We start from the raw sequence: 19,677 nt of genomic DNA on the forward strand, positions 1-19,677 counted from the left end.
GCAGCCTTAAGTAATGCCGAAGATGCCTGTTTTCTAAGGCGACTTCGAGATAACCTTAACATGCCTGCCGGATACGGAGAATCATCCATGGATTGAACCATCGCCAATTCCATTTCCATACAGTAAACTAACTACATATCAAACGATTGAGTTACTAACATGGTATTCCTCATTCTCCTATATGATTAGTTCACCTTGATGTTCTATCTTAATTCTCTTTTCTCTGGCCAGGGAAAATCGAAACCCCACGGGGCTGAGTCAGCAGGTCCCGTGGTCGCGGCAGTTCGTTCCTGCGGTGAATCAATCACGTTACTCGATTAGGTGATCCCAGTTGGCAGTTGCTTCCGGGGAAATCACCGAATCTTGCCGATACCGACACCGGCTCCCGCAATTTAGCTTCTCTCTCTTCTCCTCTCCTCCTCTCTTCTCCTCCCCATTCCTTCCTTTTTTCTTTCTCGTTGCCGTCTCGTCTCTCTGGTGAGTCTACAATTTTTGCAATGCTTTTGTTGAGCGCTCTCAATCATCCCTCCCATCAGGACTAACTCTACTCTCTCAGGTCCGCCGGTCGCCCATCATGTCTGACAAGCCGCAACAACCCCTCCCCTTCGTCTACCAGTTCGCCGCCGGTGCGGTGGCTGGTGTCTCCGAGGTATGTGTTTTCCTGTCTATAGACATCGCTCGACTCTGCATATTGGCTTCGTCGAGTCGCGTGACCCCTAGAAAGATGTCCAGTAACTAACATCTATCTCCCCGCACGGCAGATCTTGATGATGTACGCTTCCATTGCCCATCCAATCCATGCCTGCGCAGCGCATATCCAGCTTGCGACACATGTATATCCCCTAGTATAATAGCAGGACTGGTGAATATTAACATTGCGACTCGAATAGGTACCCATTGGACGTTGTCAAGACTCGTGTGTAAGTCTGATTGCTTCCCCCATCGGATGCCTCATCCGGTCCCGATCCGGCCCCGATTCACGCTTGCTAACGCAATATTTGTCTATCTATATAGGCAACTTCAGACTGGAGCCGCCACTGCTGGTGGTGAGCACTACAATGGCATGTTGGACTGCTTCCGCAAGATCATCAAGCAAGAAGGGTGAGTCCTCTCGTGTCTTCCACCGCATTAGGCTTGCGAATCTCACGCGCATTCCCACCGCTATAGTTTCTCCCGTCTGTACCGTGGTATCTCCGCTCCCATTCTGATGGAGGCTCCCAAGCGTGCGACCAAGTTCGCTGCCAACGACAGCTGGGGGACCTTCTACCGCGGCCTCTTCGGTGTAGAGAAGCAGACCCAGAGCTTGGCTGTCCTGACCGGTGCGACTGCTGGTGCGACCGAGGCTTTTGTCGTGGTTCCTTTCGAGCTGGTCAAGATTCGTCTGCAAGATAAGGCTTCCGCTGGCAAGTACAACGGCATGCTGGATGTTGTGAAGAAGATTGTTCAGCAGGAGGGTCCCCTCGCCATGTACAACGGTCTTGAGTCCACCCTCTGGCGTCATATTCTCTGGAACGCTGGTTACTTTGGCTGTATCTTCCAGGTTCGCTCTCAGCTGCCCCAGCCCGAGCCCGGCAACAAGAGCCAACAGACCCGCAATGACTTGATCGCCGGTACCATTGGTGGTATTGCCGGTACCATCCTCAACACCCCCATGGACGTCGTCAAGTCCCGTATCCAAAACACCACCAAGGTTGCTGGCCAGACCCCCAAGTACAACTGGGCCTGGCCCGCTGTGGGCACCGTCATGAAGGAGGAGGGCTTCGGAGCTCTGTACAAGGGCTTCATCCCCAAGGTCCTCCGTCTGGGCCCCGGTGGTGGTATCCTTCTCGTCGTGTTCACTGGTGTGATGGACTTCTTCCGCAAGATGCACTATGAATAAGTTGTGTACTCTTTTCTGGTCCTCATCCCTGCAAAAATTATACCATTGTTTCTATACGAAGTAGACGTCGAGGTTTTTTCGAGCGAAATCAACCACTTTCAAAAATTCCATTTCTTACAGTGACGCTATTGCCTTGCATGCTGGGAAACATAGTGATACTCTTTTAAACCCTACTTACATGACACTCCAATCTTGATATAGATATAGATATTCCCGTATTTATCGATTTGTTTTCTGTTTTATTACCTGAAGGTGGGTAAGCCATACGGCCCTGTATTGTCAGCTATGTATTGTTACAATACCAAAATAATCCGATCTTTCATGATATGGATCTTATTAGCTTGCCAATAAACTACGCCTAGCTTCAAACTCTACATGAGTCATGTTGAGTAATAGAGAGTAATAGAATCTAATCAACCCCCTTCATCCTATTTAAAGGCGTTCTCCAATTTTGAACTTGTTCTTTTGAAAAGACCGACAAATTTTCAAATTCGTTGATCTCAAAGTCGCGAAATGTCAAAACCAATCTCCATTCCTCCGCGACCTCGTGTTCAGGACCTTTTACCGAAACTTCATATTGGCCGTTATCGCACTGGCCCATTAAATTCTCTCACCGATGTCCCTGGTGTGCTGGTCCACACCCAATCGATCAATCGTCCCTCGACCGAGAATACTCACGCAGTCAACACGGGCGTGACCACCATTCTACCACGTCGGGATTGGTTCAGCCACGGCTGTTATGCGGGCTATTTCCGGTTCAATGGCTCTGGCGAAATGACGGGCTCGCACTGGCTCGATGAAACCGGTCTACTCAATTCACCCATTATACTTACCAACTCGTTCTCCGTTGGTCCGTGCTATAGCGGTATCTACGAATATGCGATTCGGGAGTATCGAAATAAAGACACCGGTCTCGTGGATTGGTTTCTCCTTCCGGTTGTGGCGGAGACGTGCGATTTGTTCTTAAATGACATCGGCGCCATGGTGGTCACCCCTGATATGGTAGTACGAGGAATCGACGAGGCTAGTGCGGACCCTGTGAAGGAAGGCAATACGGGAGGGGGAACAGGTATGATGTGTCATGGCTTCAAAGGGGGCACTGGTAGTTCCAGTCGCGTCATTGATGCTGTTTCTTTCGGCGTTGGAGTCAAGTATACCGTCGCAGCTTTGGTTCAGGCAAACTATGGGGCTAAAAGAGACCTTCGTTTCGGAGGGTTTCCCGTTGGGCGTCTAATGGAGGAGCAGGAAAAAGGGCCAGAATCGGAAGAAGCAGACGCAGCAAAGGCTAAAGATGGCAGTATCATCGTCGTGATTGCCACGGATGCCCCTCTTCACCCGAAGCAGCTCCAACGCCTGGCTAAAAGAGCTACGGTTGGGCTATCACGCGTTGGTGGATGGGGTTCCAACAGTTCAGGCGATATATTCATCGCTTTTAGCACCGCCGAGAAAATTCCACGAGCTCCAGATTTTAACTGGAAGCCGACAGTTGAGCAAAAAGTGGGAGTAGTTCAGGATGTCACGATCAATGCCATATTTGAATGTGCAGCTGATGCTACTGAAGAGGCGATTTATAATGCTCTACTGGGTGCGGAAGACATGGAGGGACCTCAGGGACTAAAAGTCAAGGCACTGGATCATTCCAAACTAGTGACCATGCTAGAGAGGTTTTTGTGAAGGCCAGGAAAATCGGAATTGCTCTAGGTACCAGGAATTCTGTTATATGAAATATTAGTCTTGCTTTGGTGGTTTAGTCTGTCATAAAAAAGTGGTAAAAAGAACTTCACACTTGGATATACCTATTACACGCCCATTAGCGATGAACTTGAAAGTCTACATTGCGGTGGCTATCAACCAAGATCTTGAGCACGGGGAGAAGAAGAAGAAGAATAAGAGAGATAGTAGATAGAAGACCAGAGAGGATCGTATATTGAAGAGCCAGGTAACCTGTATGACCTATGTGATACCACCAGTATAGTAATACTATTGTTGACTGGATCAACCTACTATACTAGAATCATTTTGATCGTTATACTCTCTCTCCGATAATAATCTCAAAGTGGTCTGAGTAATAAACTCCTTTACGTTTGCCTTGGGCTGGGTTAGATTTTGGGAATTGAGTCGCAAGGGCGCGAGGTTGAATTTAATTTAAAAACGTGGGATTTAAGGTTAAGAAAAACAGTGGCCTTTATTGTCTCCTCTCCCACTCTATCTCACTAGGTTGTTTCCAATAATTCGTACCACTTCGAGTAAACCCAAGCTTCTCCAAAGCTCTAGCGCTCCTCTTGTTAGGCCTCTCCGTCTCGGCAATAAACCTCGTCACACCTCGCGCCTTCACAGCCCAGTGAATGACAGCTTCTGCTGCCTCCTTCGCAATTCCATTACCCCAGTACATAGGCGAGACGCCATAGCGAATCTCAACCATTTCGTTCCATGGTGGAAGGGGTGGATCATCGGCCTCTCGTGGTGGAATCGACGTTGTAGTTCCATCACGGACACCAGCGTAGCCAACCCAGACGATGTCATTCAAAGTCTGGATGTTTAGACGGGAATTTCCTTCGAAATCATCTCCTTCCAGAATCTCGCTATCGTTGCTGGATCCCATTGAGATCTCGGGCGGGCGTAGACCAACGGCAAAGTCACCCATGCCGCGTATTTTCCAGCATCGCATAATATCGCGTGTCTGAATCACATCACGGGTTTCATCGTCGCTCCATTGCCTAGGCGGGAAATGAACCCCAAAGGCCATTTCGCAGAAACCTTTATCTGCGTGGAGTGATGCATAAAGCCTTCGGTAGGATATTAATGAGATGGCGTGCGGTGTGGGAAGGATAATGAGTCTTGGTGTTAAGATGACGAAAGATTCCAAGGGGGTTCCCGTCACATTCGAGGTATCCATTCTTGATGTTGGATTTATACTCTATTGAGAGTATTAAGAGTGTGAATTGAATCAGTTGTTGTAGGGATCAAGTTCGGGCATAGATAAACTGGAGATGAACGAAGTCCTCGGTTAGTCTCTGCGATGAAAATGTATGAGTTGTAGACCGAGCGTAAGCTATGATTGGCCCGCAGGGGTTATTAAGCCCCGGAGCTGGGAAGACACAGGATCCGACCACAAAGTAAGAATATTAACTTACGGGAGAGTGAACCTTGAATTAAATACAATACAAGAACGAGTAAGATGATAGTTCTTAGTGTTTTAAAAAGAGTAAGACCAAAATTAAAGAATGCCTTTAAATAGGACGAACAGGGTTAATTCGATTCTATTACTCTCTATTACTCAACATGACTCATGTTGGGTTTGAAGCTTAGATTAACTATCGGCGAGCTGATAAGATATCATGAAAGATCACATTATTTTGGTATTGTAACAATACATAGCCGTATAGTCTACTTATGTTCCCATGTGTAATAAAACAGAAAACACATGGATAAATACGGGAATATGCATATCGAGATAAGAGTGTCATGTAATCAGGGTTTGAAAGAGTATCATAATGTTTCCCAGCATGGAAGGCAATAGCGGTTGTCACTGTAACCTCCGGCGACCCACCGGGAATCTTGCCTTGACCATCCTATGTGGAATCTGTACTATGACTTGGATCTATCGTGCTTTCCGCGCGTTTCTTTTATTCTTGTTGTGTGCGATCTTGCCATCGCCTTTTGGTTTGTCTGTATCAGGTATCAAAGTAGAGGTTGGGCCTATAGATGCATATAGAGTCTAGTGTTTGGCGAAAGTCAACTAAATAGGACGCCTCACTCAAACTCTGGACCATTCATATATTTAGAATTAGTACAAGCTGACACCGAAGGTGGGTTTCCGCTCAAGACCTTGACCCATTTTTTTCCGGTTGGATATATCAAGGAGTCAATTACCCCCGGTCAATTGAAATAGCTAGCGGTGAAAAGTGAGATGAAGGAGGGTTATGTTGTTAGTGACCTTATTCCGGCTATTCTCCGTGCGGGGCGGGATGGACATTGACGGGTATACCCGCTAATTTCTCAGGGGGAAACACTCGTATATTTAGAAAGGTGGTTAGTGAATGTGGAGAAGAGATGAAGGAGGTAGAAATTGTAAAAGTCAGGCTACGTCGATTATTAAACCTCCCAGAGAGACGAGTTTTGGGTACGTTTACTTGGCTTAGGGGACCTATGAAAATACGCTACGTCGATGCCACACCAAGGACAGTTAGCTAACCTTAATGCCAGATAATGCTAGGCGCATTGAGGTTCTGGGTATAGCAATCTTCTTGTCTGGTATGCCGCTTAAAGAGTACTGAAATCGCTATCATGGATATCCCCTTGTTGAACCTGGAGAGCTTCCCTCCTGTCTGGAGTGTAGAGCTGAGTAGGGGTAATGCCAGCCTTTCGTCCAGCCATCACATGCCAGGGTTCCTGTCTGCACGAGTCAATGAAAACAGTTGTAGCTATCTTAGATAGAATGGTGATCAGTAGAAGCTTTTACGCCCAAGCCGTGGAAACCGTACTAACGCGTATCGGCTTTAGGGGGTCGTGCTTGCGCATTCCGAACGCCATGGCGAGAATAGAAATCGCCATACTCTTCCCTTTCTCAACAGTCATAATATTGTTTGACTTCACTTCCATGTATGATAGGAGACAGATCTACAAGATATGATAGCTTGAAACCCCTTGGTAAGATCCTTTCGGGGGCGAATTTTGGAATTGCACACTGCCTGCAGCACCAGAGTTAGGCGAGGGTTGATTATACCGTCAGCTATCCATCGTAAGATAAAACATCATTCTATTTAGTTTCCTATCCTACCTTTGTATATTTTGTAAATACTATAATCATCGAGTATAGTGGCAAGAAGCAATAATATAACTATAAAGCGCCAACTTTCCGGGGACATGCTCAGTGCGGAACTCCTCCGCGTGTGCGGAAATTCGGCCCACGCAGGTCTGGGGAAGAAATGTGGGGTAACCAACTTGACCAACTGCACTCATTCGACTGGATGATGCTGCTAACTGCCAATCACTGCCTTTGGTCTGGTCGGCCTAGCTGGAATGTGACCATCCGCAGAAAGAGTACGGAAATCCTGCGCTCCAAGCCCCATAGCTGGATATCCCAGCAGTCCTTTATATCCCTGGGCCTGATCTTCAAACTATCTCGTCTTGAATGTATCGCCAAGGGACATTTTCTCAACATACACCATGGCTATCGCAACAGCTCTCGCCACACTTCAGGGTAGGGTCATCCAATACCCATGGCACTCGCTCGGAGTAGCCGCTATCCTGGTCCCGTTCCTCTATGTCATCCTGAACGAATTCATTCGGTCTTCTGCCCGTGTAAAGGGTCTCAAAGGTCCTACCGGCCTTCCCTTGATCGGAAACTTGGCACAAATTAGAGTCAACGCCGCTGAACAGTATCGCACATGGTCAAAGAAGTTTGGTGCTGTTTATCAGATCCAGCTCGGTAATATCCCTGTTGTGGTCGTCAACTCGGCTGCATCGGCAAAGGTCCTATTCGGTCAAAATGCCCAGGCTTTGAGCTCGCGACCGGAATTTTATACTTTCCACAAGGTGAGTCTAGAATAAGAAGCGACTATTACAATCTCTATTTTTTGCGTATATTGATGATAATCTTAGATTGTCTCCAATACTGCCGGTACAACCATTGGTACCTCCCCATACAGCGACTCGCTGAAGCGCCGCAGAAAGGGTGCCGCCTCTGCTCTCAACCGCCCCTCAGTCGAAAGCTACGTCTCCCATCTAGATGTTGAATCCAAGGCTTTCGTGGAAGAACTCTACCGCTATGGCAATGGCGGCAGCAAGCCCGTCGACCCGATGCCGATGATCCAAAGACTGAGTTTGAGTCTGGCCTTGACCTTGAACTGGGGTGTTCGTGTCGCATCGCAAGAAGAAGATCTGTTCGATGAAATCACCGAGGTTGAGGAGGAAATCAGCAAGTTCCGAAGCACTACTGGCAATCTCCAGGATTATATTCCTCTATTGCGACTCAACCCCTTCAGCACCAATTCGAAGAAGGCTGCTGAGATGCGTGCCCGCCGAGACAAGTACCTTGGAGCGTTGAACAAAGACTTGGAAGATCGCATGGAGAAGGGAACTCACAAGCCGTGTATTCAGGCTAATGTTATCCTGGATAAAGAGGCTAAGCTGAACACTGAAGAACTCACCTCTATCAGTTTGACTATGCTCTCTGGCGGTCTGGATACTGTTACTACTTTGGTGGCTTGGAGTATTGGTCTCCTCTCTAGCCGCCCCGATGTCCAGGATAAGGCTGCCAAGGCTATTCAAGAGATGTACGGAACAAACGAGCCAATGTGTTCAGCCGACGACGATCAAAAGTGTGCTTATGTCGCGGCTCTGGTGAGGGAGTGTCTTCGGTTAGTGTGGCCCCCATCTGTTACGGAAAGAGACTCCAGCTAACACATCATAGTTACTTCACCGTTCTTCGCCTAGCTCTCCCTCGCACTTCTATTCGAGACATTACCTACGAAGGCGTCGTCATCCCCAAGGGAACCGTCTTCTTCCTGAACGCCTGGGCCTGCAACATGGGTTCGTCATGAAAACAATCACGCCTATTCCAATCTCCGGACTAACAAGATCATAGACCCCGATGTATGGACCGACCCCGAAGTCTTCCGACCAGAGCGCTGGTTCGAACAGCCCGACGCACCAATTTTCACATACGGTCTCGGATACCGCATGTGCGCAGGCTCTCTCCTGGCAAACCGTGAGCTGTACCTAGTCTTCATGCGGACACTCAACAGCTTCCGTATTGAACCCCATGATGATACGGACTGGCATCCCGTGCGAGGTAACTCGGACCCGGCTAGTTTGGTCGCCATCCCGCAGAAGTACAAGGTGCGGTTCGTACCTAGGGATGCGGCTGCTTTGAAGAAAATCATCGCCCAATCTTCTTGAATGGAACGAGATTGGTATATGTGAACTTGGAAGTTAGGGACACTGGGGATGAAGAACCTTTGGTCCGAATGGACCTGTTCGTGACCGTATACATGACTAGCAATTGGAATCCGTCAGTAAATTCGATTCTGATGGGGGGCAGTCATTCCCAGTTAGGAAACTGGGAGCACTAACAGGTCGTGTCGAGGGATGGTTGATATGACGCCCTTCGGGGAGCGAAGCTACAATAGACTACGGCTTCTTGCATTTTAGCATGATTTCACTGCTATGTTACGATTATTATTGACAAATATCAAGGAAAATTTTCATTGTTCTCTGCTTCTAACCCAGAATTACCAAGGATTGCACCTTCATGCTTCACTAGAAATGGAGCTGGCTGCTTGTACGACATCCCCAGTGCAGCACGTCAAGGTCGGTCGAAGTTGCGTCACGGTCAGTAGTCCGGCTCTTTAAAATTCAGTATCGGGACCTACGAAATTGACACCGCAAATGACAGCTTCTAGCACCAGAAACATCCGCCATTTGTCCAGGACTTTCGATAGCAAGCGGCCGCTAAATTGCCGGCCAGGTTGGTGCTTAGCCCCAAGTCGCCAATTCCTACAGGCTGATACAAATAAACATTGACACTTGATAATATTAACAACGCACAAGGCGTAGGAAGGTAGGGTACCAAGGCTAGCCGATCGAATTAAGGGTGGCTTCTAGCGCGGCTACCCCCACTAGCTACTTAACATAAACTGGCTCCATCTTGTCATAATAATGCCAGACAAAAAAGGTGTGTCTTTTAGGAACTCAGAAACTTTTTGACAGAAGAAAAGAATTCAATCGGCTTTTCCAGCCAAGGTACATGCCCAGCCTCCTCGATAAGTACCAATTCCGCCTTGGAGCCAAGTTCGTCGGCAACTTTCCGAGCGGCAGCTTCTGAACATACTCCATCATCCCTTCCATTTATGACAAGTGTCTGGGCCTGAACCTTCGATAACCCTTCAACGGCGGAGAATTTCAAATCCCTGTCGCATCTCTGCTGGTTCACAAAGTTCCATACTGAGAGAGATCCTCCTTGCAGCGCATCAGCTAGCAAAGAGGTCTTGTTTGTGTCGTGCATATAGTAAGGAAGAACTGAGTGTAATACCTCAGCAAACTCATCATCGGTTGAGGGAGGCTGCTGCATCAACTTGTAGATATTCTTCAATGCCGGTCCGTACACAGGATGATCCTGACGAGCAGCGGCATAGGTTGCGGAGTTATCAGAGCTGAAACCTTGCAGCTCGTGATTGATCAGCACGAGCTTCTCAACTTTATCCGGAAAGTCCTCGGCGTATGCTAGGACGATAGCACCACCGTTAGAGTGGCCGAGGAGTCGCAGCTTCTCCTGTCCTAGGTGAATGCGTAGCGAATCCAAGTCTGAACCCATGACCCTTGTGCTCATTTCATCAGCTGATGGACGAGAGCTGCCCCCACTTCCACGCCCCTCAAAGTATAGCACCGTGAAGCCCTCTTCTAGTTCCTTCATGCTGTTCGTGTACATATGCATTGACGGTCCCCATCCGACACTCTGAAAAATAACCAGAGGACCCTGACCACGGATTAGGTAGTTGAAGGTGATTCCATTTGGAGCAGTGAACTGGTGTGACCCAAGTGTCAAGTTGGGTGAGATCATTTTGGAGGTGAAACGAGAGTATCGATTGCTGAGCTGAAAGCGTGGAGCCAACGCCTTAAGAGATATGGATCGTGGAAGTGTGCCAAATCTGTTCATATATGAAATAATAGATCCCGTTCAATAGGTGCTAGCGATTTGAGGGTAAGGGGAAAAAAAAAGGAAATCATCAAACTATATATAAGTTCAGCCACGAAAATTAGCCCTGTTCGAACCAGAATACTGCAAACATCGACACTTACAAACCACAGTATAGAGTGATGATGATAAAGCAGAATAGAAGGAAGGGCATAGAATCAGTAAACCACTCATATACAGATTACAGGTCAGCCAGTAAGTTAGATCACGTAAGATAAGGATTTAGTTAGGTAGAGTGGGGTGTTCACATACCTTAGCTTCCTTCATTCGTATTCCAGTTTTGGAAGGTGGAGATTTGAATCGTATCCTAGCCTCAGCGCGCCAATTCTCGAGCGCAAGTGAGCATAGTGTGGAAGCAAGTGCCCTTTGTAGTAGGTGTCCTAAGTCAAAGATGAGTCAGATAAGCACAAAATCTAATAGCCTTTTCGCAAATCACCTTGTGGATACAACGTGTCAGACGGGATTTCTAGGCGGCAAACCATGCATGGATATCTTGGCATGGATATCTTGAACAATCCCAGGACTTTAGGGGATATGCAACTCCCCAATGTAAATTAGCTAGCCTGTCTAGAACCTACCTAACGCATTAAAAGAGAAGGATCTCATCGCTAACTTTCTACCTATGCATATATATAATGTATCCAATCAATCAATCAATGGTCAGAAACCCGATTTAACTTCCTTCATATACGGGGTATTATGGGATTTGTACCTTGCTTTTCCAGCACCAGACAGAGAAGAAAGATGGTGGTAGAACCGGCTGACCAAGCCACCAAGGTTGGTGGCTTGGAGGCCTCAGAAATCAGGCCGCAAAGCTCACCACCCACGCATCCAACAAGGGAAGTGGTGCAAATGCAGCAAACAAAGCCAATCAAACAAGCCAAACACGTCGCTGCTCCCCAGTCCCTCCGCATGGGCGCCCTCGCCCATACAATCTTTCTTCCTCTTCAACACCTCCAACCCCCAGAGGTCGCTACAAAGCCCTCGAGACGGCCAAACCCTGCCGTCCAATCCATCAAATCTTCCGAATCCGTACCGGCCCATGATGGGAGGGGCGTTTTTCAGTCAATCAAGGAATAGGCGGGAGAGATAGAGTTGGTTGCTATGTGAAGTCCGCATCGCGGGCCTCTCTCCCTTGTATCATCTTTTCCTGCACACATCTGATCATCCTTAAAAGAGAAAGAAGAGAACAACCCGAGATGCAGACCCAGGAGCTAGTGCAGATTGAGCTCCAGGATTGGTTAAACCTCCATAGTATCAAGGACGACATGACGGCTCTAAGGACGACTCGTTAATAAAGAGGTTCGTTCATTCCATCGACATGTGAACATAAAATTTAGTATAGCTCTAATAAAGCATATTGAACGGCCAATAAAGGAACAGAGATACAATTTGCATTAGGATCAAACATCAGTAACTGAGTTGTCTCAAATCGCCCGCTCTGCCGAAGACGTCATTTTATTCCCAATGTCCTTTGCGTTATACGTGCTGAACAGATTTCCAAAAATCGAGGAATCATCATCGTCCTGTTCGCGAATATAAAATGCAAGGTCGGCCTAAGGGTTCATCTCGCGCTGGCTAAATCCATTTCCCAAATCCGCAAAGCGGTTCTTTGAAGCATACGTGATATCGAAGTCATCGTCATACGCAGAACAATGACGGGCAGGCCATCTGATGAGCTTCGGAAGTGGGTTATCTCGTCGGTTTATATTAAATTTTCGCAGTGATATCTAGAAATTTTAAGCTCTGTGATGGATCGAATTAGTCATAGGGTTGACGCGAAAGGGGACAAGTTTAGCGAACTGGTAAGAGCCTTGCCCCGCTCGTGACTCGCTTTGATTTTGTAGTCGCGCAGGTGTCTTTGGGAGGCTACGAGGACAGTACCCACAGGGCTGATGAACCCACCTGACGATTATGTATCTACGCCTCAGGCCAATGAGCCAATGGACACGCCGAGGAAACCAGCTCCCAGGAGCCAAGAAAATCGATTTGTTTTTGTTGGCCAGCCCGCGCTGACAGGCGTGGGGGGCAGTGGAATCCGATCGAAGCTTATCCGAGAAGCGCAACGCCGGACGCAAGCTCAGCGGCAGGAAAATGGAATGGCAGAAATAAACAAATTGCTCAAGCAGAGAGCAGCTGCCAGATGTAGCTGTCGCCGGACGACCGTTCCAGAAACACCGTCTCAATTCCTGACTGGAGGCCAACCAGAAGGGCCAGCAGACTTGGCTCGTTGCAGCTTCTGCCGTCATATTCCACGCTCCCGCGACTCCCTGTTCGCAAATGAGCGAGTGCATGACCTGGGATGTACTGTTCTCGACCCGATGCTCCCCATCAATGAAAAGACTTCTCGGCTTAAGCTGAATGAGAGGTTTAGTTTCGCCTGCAGGCATATATTTCCGAAGCTCCGTTCTTTGGATCTACCTGACCTTTATCGAACATGGGCCTTCCCTTTTGACAACGATGAATTAAAGTTGTTCAGCTTCCTCTGGTCTAGCAAATACCACGAGGGTGTGCTACGCCAAATATCTGGCGTACCGGAGGATTCAGTTGGACTGAAGGAGCAACTTACCCTGAAAGGCCTCACTCTGAAGGCGTTGCGGAAAGAAGTTGCAAGTTATACAAGGCAGAAACCATTAGATAGCATCATTGGGTGCATTCTCGTCTTCGCTGTGAATGGGACGACGAGCGAGCGGCTATATCGCGACCCTAATCCGTTTACGCCTACATTCACGAGGCTTCATGGTCTAGAAGCCTATGGCAGTCGCGATTACGATCCTCTCCACTGGAATATTTTGTGCGAGCTGCTTGAAAAAAACGGCGGAATCGAGGGTCTTCACTACGGTGCACTAGCGTGGCAGGTCTCTGTAGCCGATCTCACGAATGCCGTGCATACTCTCCGAAAACCGTTCTTTCCAATTATGAATTTTTATGGCCAGAAGCTAGAGTTACCTTCTCCTCTCGCACTATTTGCACCCTACGTTCATGGTGACATTTGCAATGATGCTAAGTCACAAAAGGCGGGCTCTGGCTTTAGTGAGCTTTTATTTATAGAGCCGCCGGTGCATGAAATGCTTGTTACAGCGTTCTCCCACGTCGGAGAGCTATCTTATGTTATAACTTGTATGTCAACACAGTCCGACCCTCAGTTGCTCGATCTCCTCGCTAGCAGCCGGAATCTGGTCCACCACCGACTCTTCTCCCTGCCAACTGAAGACGATCCACCCGACCAGATCCTGCAGATCGATACCCAATCGACTGGTGGCACAACTGAACGTTCTATGGAGCTTTACCTGATCTGTCGCCTTGGGGTGCTCCTATACGCTACTCATGTCACATTCCCGAGTCCTAGGCCAACAGTCGCGAGAGGGCAAATGCTCCGCTCACTGTACCCAAGACTCCTATCAATAGTTGGCCGAGGCTTTTCGAGCCCATTAATCTTGTGGTGTACGAGCTTGGCCCTTATTGCCTTTGATGGAACAGAATATTCCGGCCAAATTTCACTACTGTTCAAGGAGCTCTGCCGTAACCTACATGTGACAAGTCTGGAGAAATTGTTGGGAATCCTCAGGTCATTTACCTGGGTCGACTTGGCGGTCATGCATCATTATACGAACATTGAAGCATATATTGGGGGTAATTTATGAATTCCACGAATATGACTGAAAAAAGATCTATAGACTTGCTGCTTGTCGTTATTTGCGTCAGGAAAACCATTCTTGCGAAGGTGCTCTGTCATATCCATCGAGAAAATATAACACTCTCGACTTTTCTAATCAAATGCTTATTGTTACAACAGGTGTAGGGCGTAAGCCTTATATAATATGACCTCCTTTTAAGTTAGCTGCGCCAGTTGGCAGAGCCCAGATAGTTTGTATCAAGGAGTTTGTAGTTAATTAGTGCGGGGAGAGTATCGTTAGTCTTATTATTGGCCCTTAATTTAGCCCATTAACTGGATAGCGTTAGTTGACGCGCTGGCTGGATCTCAGCCTCATGCCCGACGCGTATCCTACCCCTCCTTTTTTGTCCAGAAAAGCACAACCTCTAATCCGAAGCTGAGTTATAACAACCGGATCGCCATTTCCTCTACCGAAATTCCGCTTTAATGCACATGCTTCCAAATGGATCCTCTATCCTCGGCGGCGAGCGTCATCGCGGTCATTCAACTAGCAGGAAGCATCGCGAAGCTTTGCGGGGGCTATATTCAAGACGTGAAAGATGCCCGAGACCAAATTTTCAGCCTACAACAGGCGATTACAGGCCTCCAAGGCACACTCCAAGATCTGCATAAACTGCTACAAGATAAAGGCAGACCCTTACCTACCTCCTCACGACTAGTCAGCAACATTGCCGATTGTCTCTCCGACCTCGGAGCTTTGGAAGCCAAACTTGACCTAGGGAAGGCAAAGAAGCTAATGAGCAAAGTGGGATTTCGAACCTTGAAATGGCCTCTAAAGCGCGCAGAGTTGGAAGGCGTTATTCAAAGCCTGGAGAAATATAAGTCTTCATTCATTCTGTCTTTGCAGGTGGACCAAACGTACGTTTATCGACCACGATATTAAACCATGGTATGATAACTCTGTTTGACTAATTAAATGACTCCATACAGCTCCCTGATGGTTGGTGTGGCCGGAAATACCGATCGCATCAATCAAAATCTGGACCTTGCGAAGTTGGAAGGCGTGATGGAAGCAGGGTTTGATTCATTCTCCGATCGAGACGAAGTCCAATGTCTTCCAGGCACTAGGACCCAGCTCCTGTCGCAGATAATGGAATGGGTTACGTCACCATCCCAAAAATGCATTTTCTGGTTGAAAGGAATGGCTGGAACAGGAAAATCCACAATATCTCGCACTGTGGCACGATCTCTCAAGGATACAAACCACCTAGGCGCCAGCTTCTTCTTCAAAAGGGGTGAAGGTGACCGAGAGAACGCAAAAAAATTCTTCCCGACACTAACTAGACAGCTCATATTCGGCATTCCTGAGCTCAGACCTAGCGTGCAAGAGGCACTCGATAAGGACCCTGAAATTTTGTCAAAATCGCTTAGGGAGCAGTTTGAGAAACTCCTCCTTCAACCCCTACTCAATCTGGACCAAGTCGGCCGAGAACCTCAGACTCAGACCGTTATAATAGTGATCGATGCATTGGACGAATGTGAACACGAGCAAGATGTCCGGAATATCATTCGATTACTACCCCTCTTACAAAAGGCCAAAGCGGTTTGCCTTCGAATCTTTTTGACTAGCAGGCCTGAGCTCCCGATCAGCCTCGGGTTTTCAGAGATTGCGGAACGTGAATATCAGGATCTAGCACTTCACGAGATACCGGAGCAAGTGACAGAACACGATATACATTTATTCCTACAAGATCGATTTGCACAGATCAACAATAACAGAGGGATTTATCACGATTGGCCCGGCGACGATATTATCCAAAAAAATCGTTAAAATGCCTGTCCCACTTTTCATTTCCGCCGCCACCGTCTGCCGTTATATCGAACATTCAAAATGGGAACCCAAAATGCGCCTCACTGATCTTCTAAAAGATCAAGCTAAATACGTGTCAAAGATGGATAAGACATACTTACCAATCCTGAAGCAACTGCTTGATGACGACCAAGACAATGATGAGTCGGAGCGGCAGCAGCTCCTGCAGGAGTTCCAGGACATAGTCGGTACCATCATTCTTCTCGCCACGCCACTTTCCTCAAGTACACTATCGAAGTTTCTTGAGATACGGGAAGGCCAGATCAGAAATCGATTAGATTCATTCCAGTCTGTTCTCAGAATTCCTAATGACCGAGACCTACCCGTGACGATTCTACACCTGTCCTTCCGAGATTTTCTAGTGCAATCCCGAAGCGAATTTCGTGTGGACGAGCCGAATAAACACAAGGAAATCACTAAATACTGTCTCCAGACGATGCACAAATTTCTGCGAAAGGATATTAGCAATCAGCAAGATCCTGGAATGCTAAGGGCTGAGATCGATCATCAATTCATCCAGCAGTATTTACCACTGGAATTACAATACTCTTGTCACTACTGGGTGCACCATATTTCACAAAGTAACTTCTCTTCCTTGGACCTTGGATATGTGTGGGATTTCCTTCAGGAGCATTTTCTCCATTGGGTTGAAGCAATGAGCCTACTAGGTCTGATATCTAATGTGGTAGAGATGATTAATCTCCTCCTGAAGATTGTACCGGTGAGTCCCGTCGAATGATACATAGACTTTTCTCTGATAGATATAGGGCAAACCCAACTTGATGATTGTCAATTTTCTCCATGATGCAAAACGCTTCATTCTCAGAAATCTCCAGATAGTTGATGTGGCCCCACTTCAAATTTACTGCGCAGGGCTAATCTTTGCCCCCCGAACATCAAAAATCCGTGAACAGTTCGAGATCCATCTGCCCGCTTGGATTTGCCGACTACCTCAAGTTAGGGACGTGTGGGGTGCTGAATTGCAGACTCTCGAGGCCCATCTAGAACGTGTAACATCAGTGGCTTTCTCACCGGATGGCCAGTTGCTAGCCTCTGGCTCTCGGGATTCTACAGTACGTCTCTGGGATATGACGACAGGTACACTGCAACAGACTCTTGACGGCCATACAGGTGCGGTCACAGCGGTAGTCTTCTCGCTGGATGGTCAGTTGCTAGCCTCTGGCTCTTGGGATTCTACAGTACGTCTCTGGGATATGGCGACGGGCACACTCAAGCGGAGTCTCGAGGCCGATGTAGGCCAGGTTACGTCGGTGATCTTCTCGCGCGACAGCCAGATACTAGCCTCTGGCTGTGCAGATTATACGGTATGTCTCTGGGATATAACGACGGGTACACTACAGCAGACTCTCGAGGGCCATCTAGAACGTGTAACATCAGTGTCTTTCTCACCGGATGGCCAGTTGCTAGCCTCCGGATCCGCAGATCACACAGTGCGTGTCTGGGACGTAATGACAGGCATACTTAAGAAAACTCTCGATGCGTATTCAGGTCAGGTTGGGTCAGTGGCCTTCTCACCGGCCGGCCCGCTACTAGCCTCTTCCGCAGGTCAGACCATACACCTCTGGGACATCAGGGCCGGCACAATACAGCAGACTCTCAAGGCGCATTCACTCGAGGTAAATTCGGTAGCCTTTTCGCCTAACGGTCAGCTACTAGCGTCTGGTTCGGAGGATGAGACCTTACGTCTATGGGACACAGCGACGGGTACGCTACAGTATACTCTCAAGTCGGAACATGTTCTCGATGGCGCATACAACTCGATTTTGTCGGTGGCCTTCTCGCCTAACGGTCGCCTAATAGCCTCTGGCTCCATGGATGAGGCGGTGCGTCTCTGGGACATAACGACGAGTACGCCACAGCAGACTCTCGAGAACGATTCAGAGTCGTTTATGGCGGAGGTTTTCTCGCCCGATAACGCGCCACTAGCCTCTAGCTCTGCGGATGGAATAGTCTATCTATGGGATATAGTGATGACGAACGAGCCACAGCAGACTCTGAAGTACCATTCAGACTTTATTCAATCGGTCGCCTTCTCGCCGAATGGCCAGCTATTGGCCTCTGGCTCCTATGATCAGACTATACATCTCTGGGACACGGCGACAGGTTCTCTACAGAATATTCTCCGGGGCCATTCACATATACTTAACTCGGTAGCTTTCGCGCCAGACGGCCAGCTGCTAGCGTCTAGCTCCGCAGACCAGACTGTCCGTCTCTGGAACACAGCGACGGGTGACCTACAGCAGACTCTTAGCCATTCAGACGATGTTTGGCCAGTAGCTTTCTCGCCAGATAGCCGGCTACTAGCATCTGGCTCTCTACATAATATCGTGTGTCTCTGGGATACAGCGACGGGTACACTACAACAGACTCTGAAAGCCCACACAGAGGGGGTTCGGTCACTAGCCTTCTCACCGGATGGCCAGCTACTAGCCTATGGCTCTAGAGATAATACTGTGAATCTCTGGAATATAGCGATGGGCACAATGCAACGAATTCTCAAGGGCCATCTCAACATGATTGAGTCGGTGGCCTTCTCGCTGGACGGCCGTCTACTAGCGTCTAGCTCCGCAGACCAGACCGTCTGTGTCTGGGACGTGTCGACAGGCGCAAAACAGCAGACTATCAATTGCTATGCGTTCATCAACGATATTGCATTTGCTCAGGATGGTTCGCATCTGATCACGAATATAGGCTTCCTTGATTTTCAGCCGGGCCGTGATGAACATGAGCCGGGTTCAACTCACCGGAATCTGGAAATTGGTCTTGACCAAGAACATTGGATAAAGCTTAACGGTAAAAGGGTGATATGGCTCCCTTCTGAGTATCGGCCGACCTGTTCTGCAGTTAAAGGCAATTTGCTTGTTCTAGGACACGCGTCAGGGCACATTTCCTTCATGGAGTTTTCTGTGCAGTGAGTATGGGGGGTTGTTCAAGAGCTTTCAGGAAGAACAGAATTGATATGCTTCTTAACCGTCAGTCAATGTGACATGAATTTCCTACAAAATTCAAAATTCTACGCAGTCTACTGGATTGTGGTTTACCATTGTTAGATAATCTAGGTAGTTCTAAAGACTCAACCTGGCAGTCTGAGTAGCACAGCTCTTCCTCATCACAGTATCTCGACTTACAATAACTGGATTCAGATGGGATTTCCCCTTTCCAGCCAGAGCCGAGTGGATCGTATGGATGGTTTTCTCATTTATTGCCATCGGCACACTCTGCGCTTTCAATACAGTCAACCTTATTTGGCAAGGGTTACGATATGTGAAAGATCTTCATCACTTTCCAGCATTTTTGTCAAGTCTTAAAGACGACAGCCATTGGGAAAGGGCTCGACGTACACAAGTCTTTCTCAAGGGGATCCTAATCCACGTGCATGTTTTGGCACGCCTTGGTATTATGGCTTTGGTCTTTTCATCTTTTAGAGCTCTTCCAGAGCTTTGTTAGACGAGAATTGACTGGGTGGCAGGCGTACCCCGTTTTTGAAGCCCTTCCTGGAGTATTTGAGACAACAAAATTTGGTTCTTGTTACGAGTCAAGAGGTCAATTTTGATTCAAAGCCACCTGTGTATTCAATGAGAGTATCATGGTTG

At 47.9% G+C, this 19,677-nt stretch overlaps 8 protein-coding genes across 8 annotated transcripts; 6 read left to right on the plus strand and 2 right to left on the minus strand.

Moving 5' to 3' along the window:
- Positions 1-574: 574 nt before the first annotated feature.
- N7496_009023 (putative mitochondrial 2-oxodicarboxylate carrier protein) lies at positions 575-1,879 on the plus strand (the record flags this gene model as incomplete). The annotated part of the gene is made up of 5 exons (XM_056701942.1): positions 575-649; positions 762-772; positions 891-920; positions 1,015-1,101; positions 1,168-1,879. 5 exons carry the CDS (start codon positions 575-577, stop codon positions 1,877-1,879), a joined length of 915 nt encoding a protein of 304 aa, XP_056554005.1.
- A 513-nt stretch (positions 1,880-2,392) lies between these two features.
- Positions 2,393-3,553, plus strand: N7496_009024 (P1 family peptidase; the record flags this gene model as incomplete). The annotated part of the gene is made up of 1 exon (XM_056701943.1): positions 2,393-3,553. The coding sequence occupies one exon, from the start codon at positions 2,393-2,395 to the stop codon at positions 3,551-3,553; it is 1,161 nt and encodes a 386-aa protein (XP_056554006.1).
- A 511-nt stretch (positions 3,554-4,064) lies between these two features.
- Positions 4,065-4,775, minus strand: N7496_009025 (GNAT family N-acetyltransferase; the record flags this gene model as incomplete). The annotated part of the gene is made up of 1 exon (XM_056701944.1): positions 4,065-4,775. One exon carries the CDS (start codon positions 4,773-4,775, stop codon positions 4,065-4,067), a length of 711 nt encoding a protein of 236 aa, XP_056554007.1.
- A 2,273-nt stretch (positions 4,776-7,048) lies between these two features.
- N7496_009026 (cytochrome P450) lies at positions 7,049-8,782 on the plus strand (the record flags this gene model as incomplete). The annotated part of the gene is made up of 4 exons (XM_056701945.1): positions 7,049-7,417; positions 7,484-8,241; positions 8,295-8,413; positions 8,469-8,782. The coding sequence occupies 4 exons, from the start codon at positions 7,049-7,051 to the stop codon at positions 8,780-8,782; spliced, it is 1,560 nt and encodes a 519-aa protein (XP_056554008.1).
- Positions 8,783-9,566: 784 nt separating this feature from the next.
- Positions 9,567-10,442, minus strand: N7496_009027 (alpha/beta fold hydrolase; the record flags this gene model as incomplete). The annotated part of the gene is made up of 1 exon (XM_056701946.1): positions 9,567-10,442. The coding sequence occupies one exon, from the start codon at positions 10,440-10,442 to the stop codon at positions 9,567-9,569; it is 876 nt and encodes a 291-aa protein (XP_056554009.1).
- Positions 10,443-12,520: 2,078 nt separating this feature from the next.
- N7496_009028 (uncharacterized protein) lies at positions 12,521-14,221 on the plus strand (the record flags this gene model as incomplete). The annotated part of the gene is made up of 1 exon (XM_056701947.1): positions 12,521-14,221. The coding sequence occupies one exon, from the start codon at positions 12,521-12,523 to the stop codon at positions 14,219-14,221; it is 1,701 nt and encodes a 566-aa protein (XP_056554010.1).
- A 474-nt stretch (positions 14,222-14,695) lies between these two features.
- N7496_009029 (uncharacterized protein) lies at positions 14,696-16,024 on the plus strand (the record flags this gene model as incomplete). The annotated part of the gene is made up of 2 exons (XM_056701948.1): positions 14,696-15,111; positions 15,184-16,024. The coding sequence occupies 2 exons, from the start codon at positions 14,696-14,698 to the stop codon at positions 16,022-16,024; spliced, it is 1,257 nt and encodes a 418-aa protein (XP_056554011.1).
- Positions 16,025-16,097: 73 nt separating this feature from the next.
- Positions 16,098-18,999, plus strand: N7496_009030 (WD40 repeat-like protein; the record flags this gene model as incomplete). The annotated part of the gene is made up of 2 exons (XM_056701949.1): positions 16,098-16,784; positions 16,900-18,999. The coding sequence occupies 2 exons, from the start codon at positions 16,098-16,100 to the stop codon at positions 18,997-18,999; spliced, it is 2,787 nt and encodes a 928-aa protein (XP_056554012.1).
- Positions 19,000-19,677: the final 678 nt, after the last annotated feature.

Source organism: Penicillium cataractarum (genome assembly GCF_028827025.1).
Source record: "Penicillium cataractarum strain IBT 29864 chromosome Unknown utg000007l, whole genome shotgun sequence".
Taxonomy (NCBI): Eukaryota; Fungi; Ascomycota; class Eurotiomycetes; order Eurotiales; family Aspergillaceae; genus Penicillium; species Penicillium cataractarum.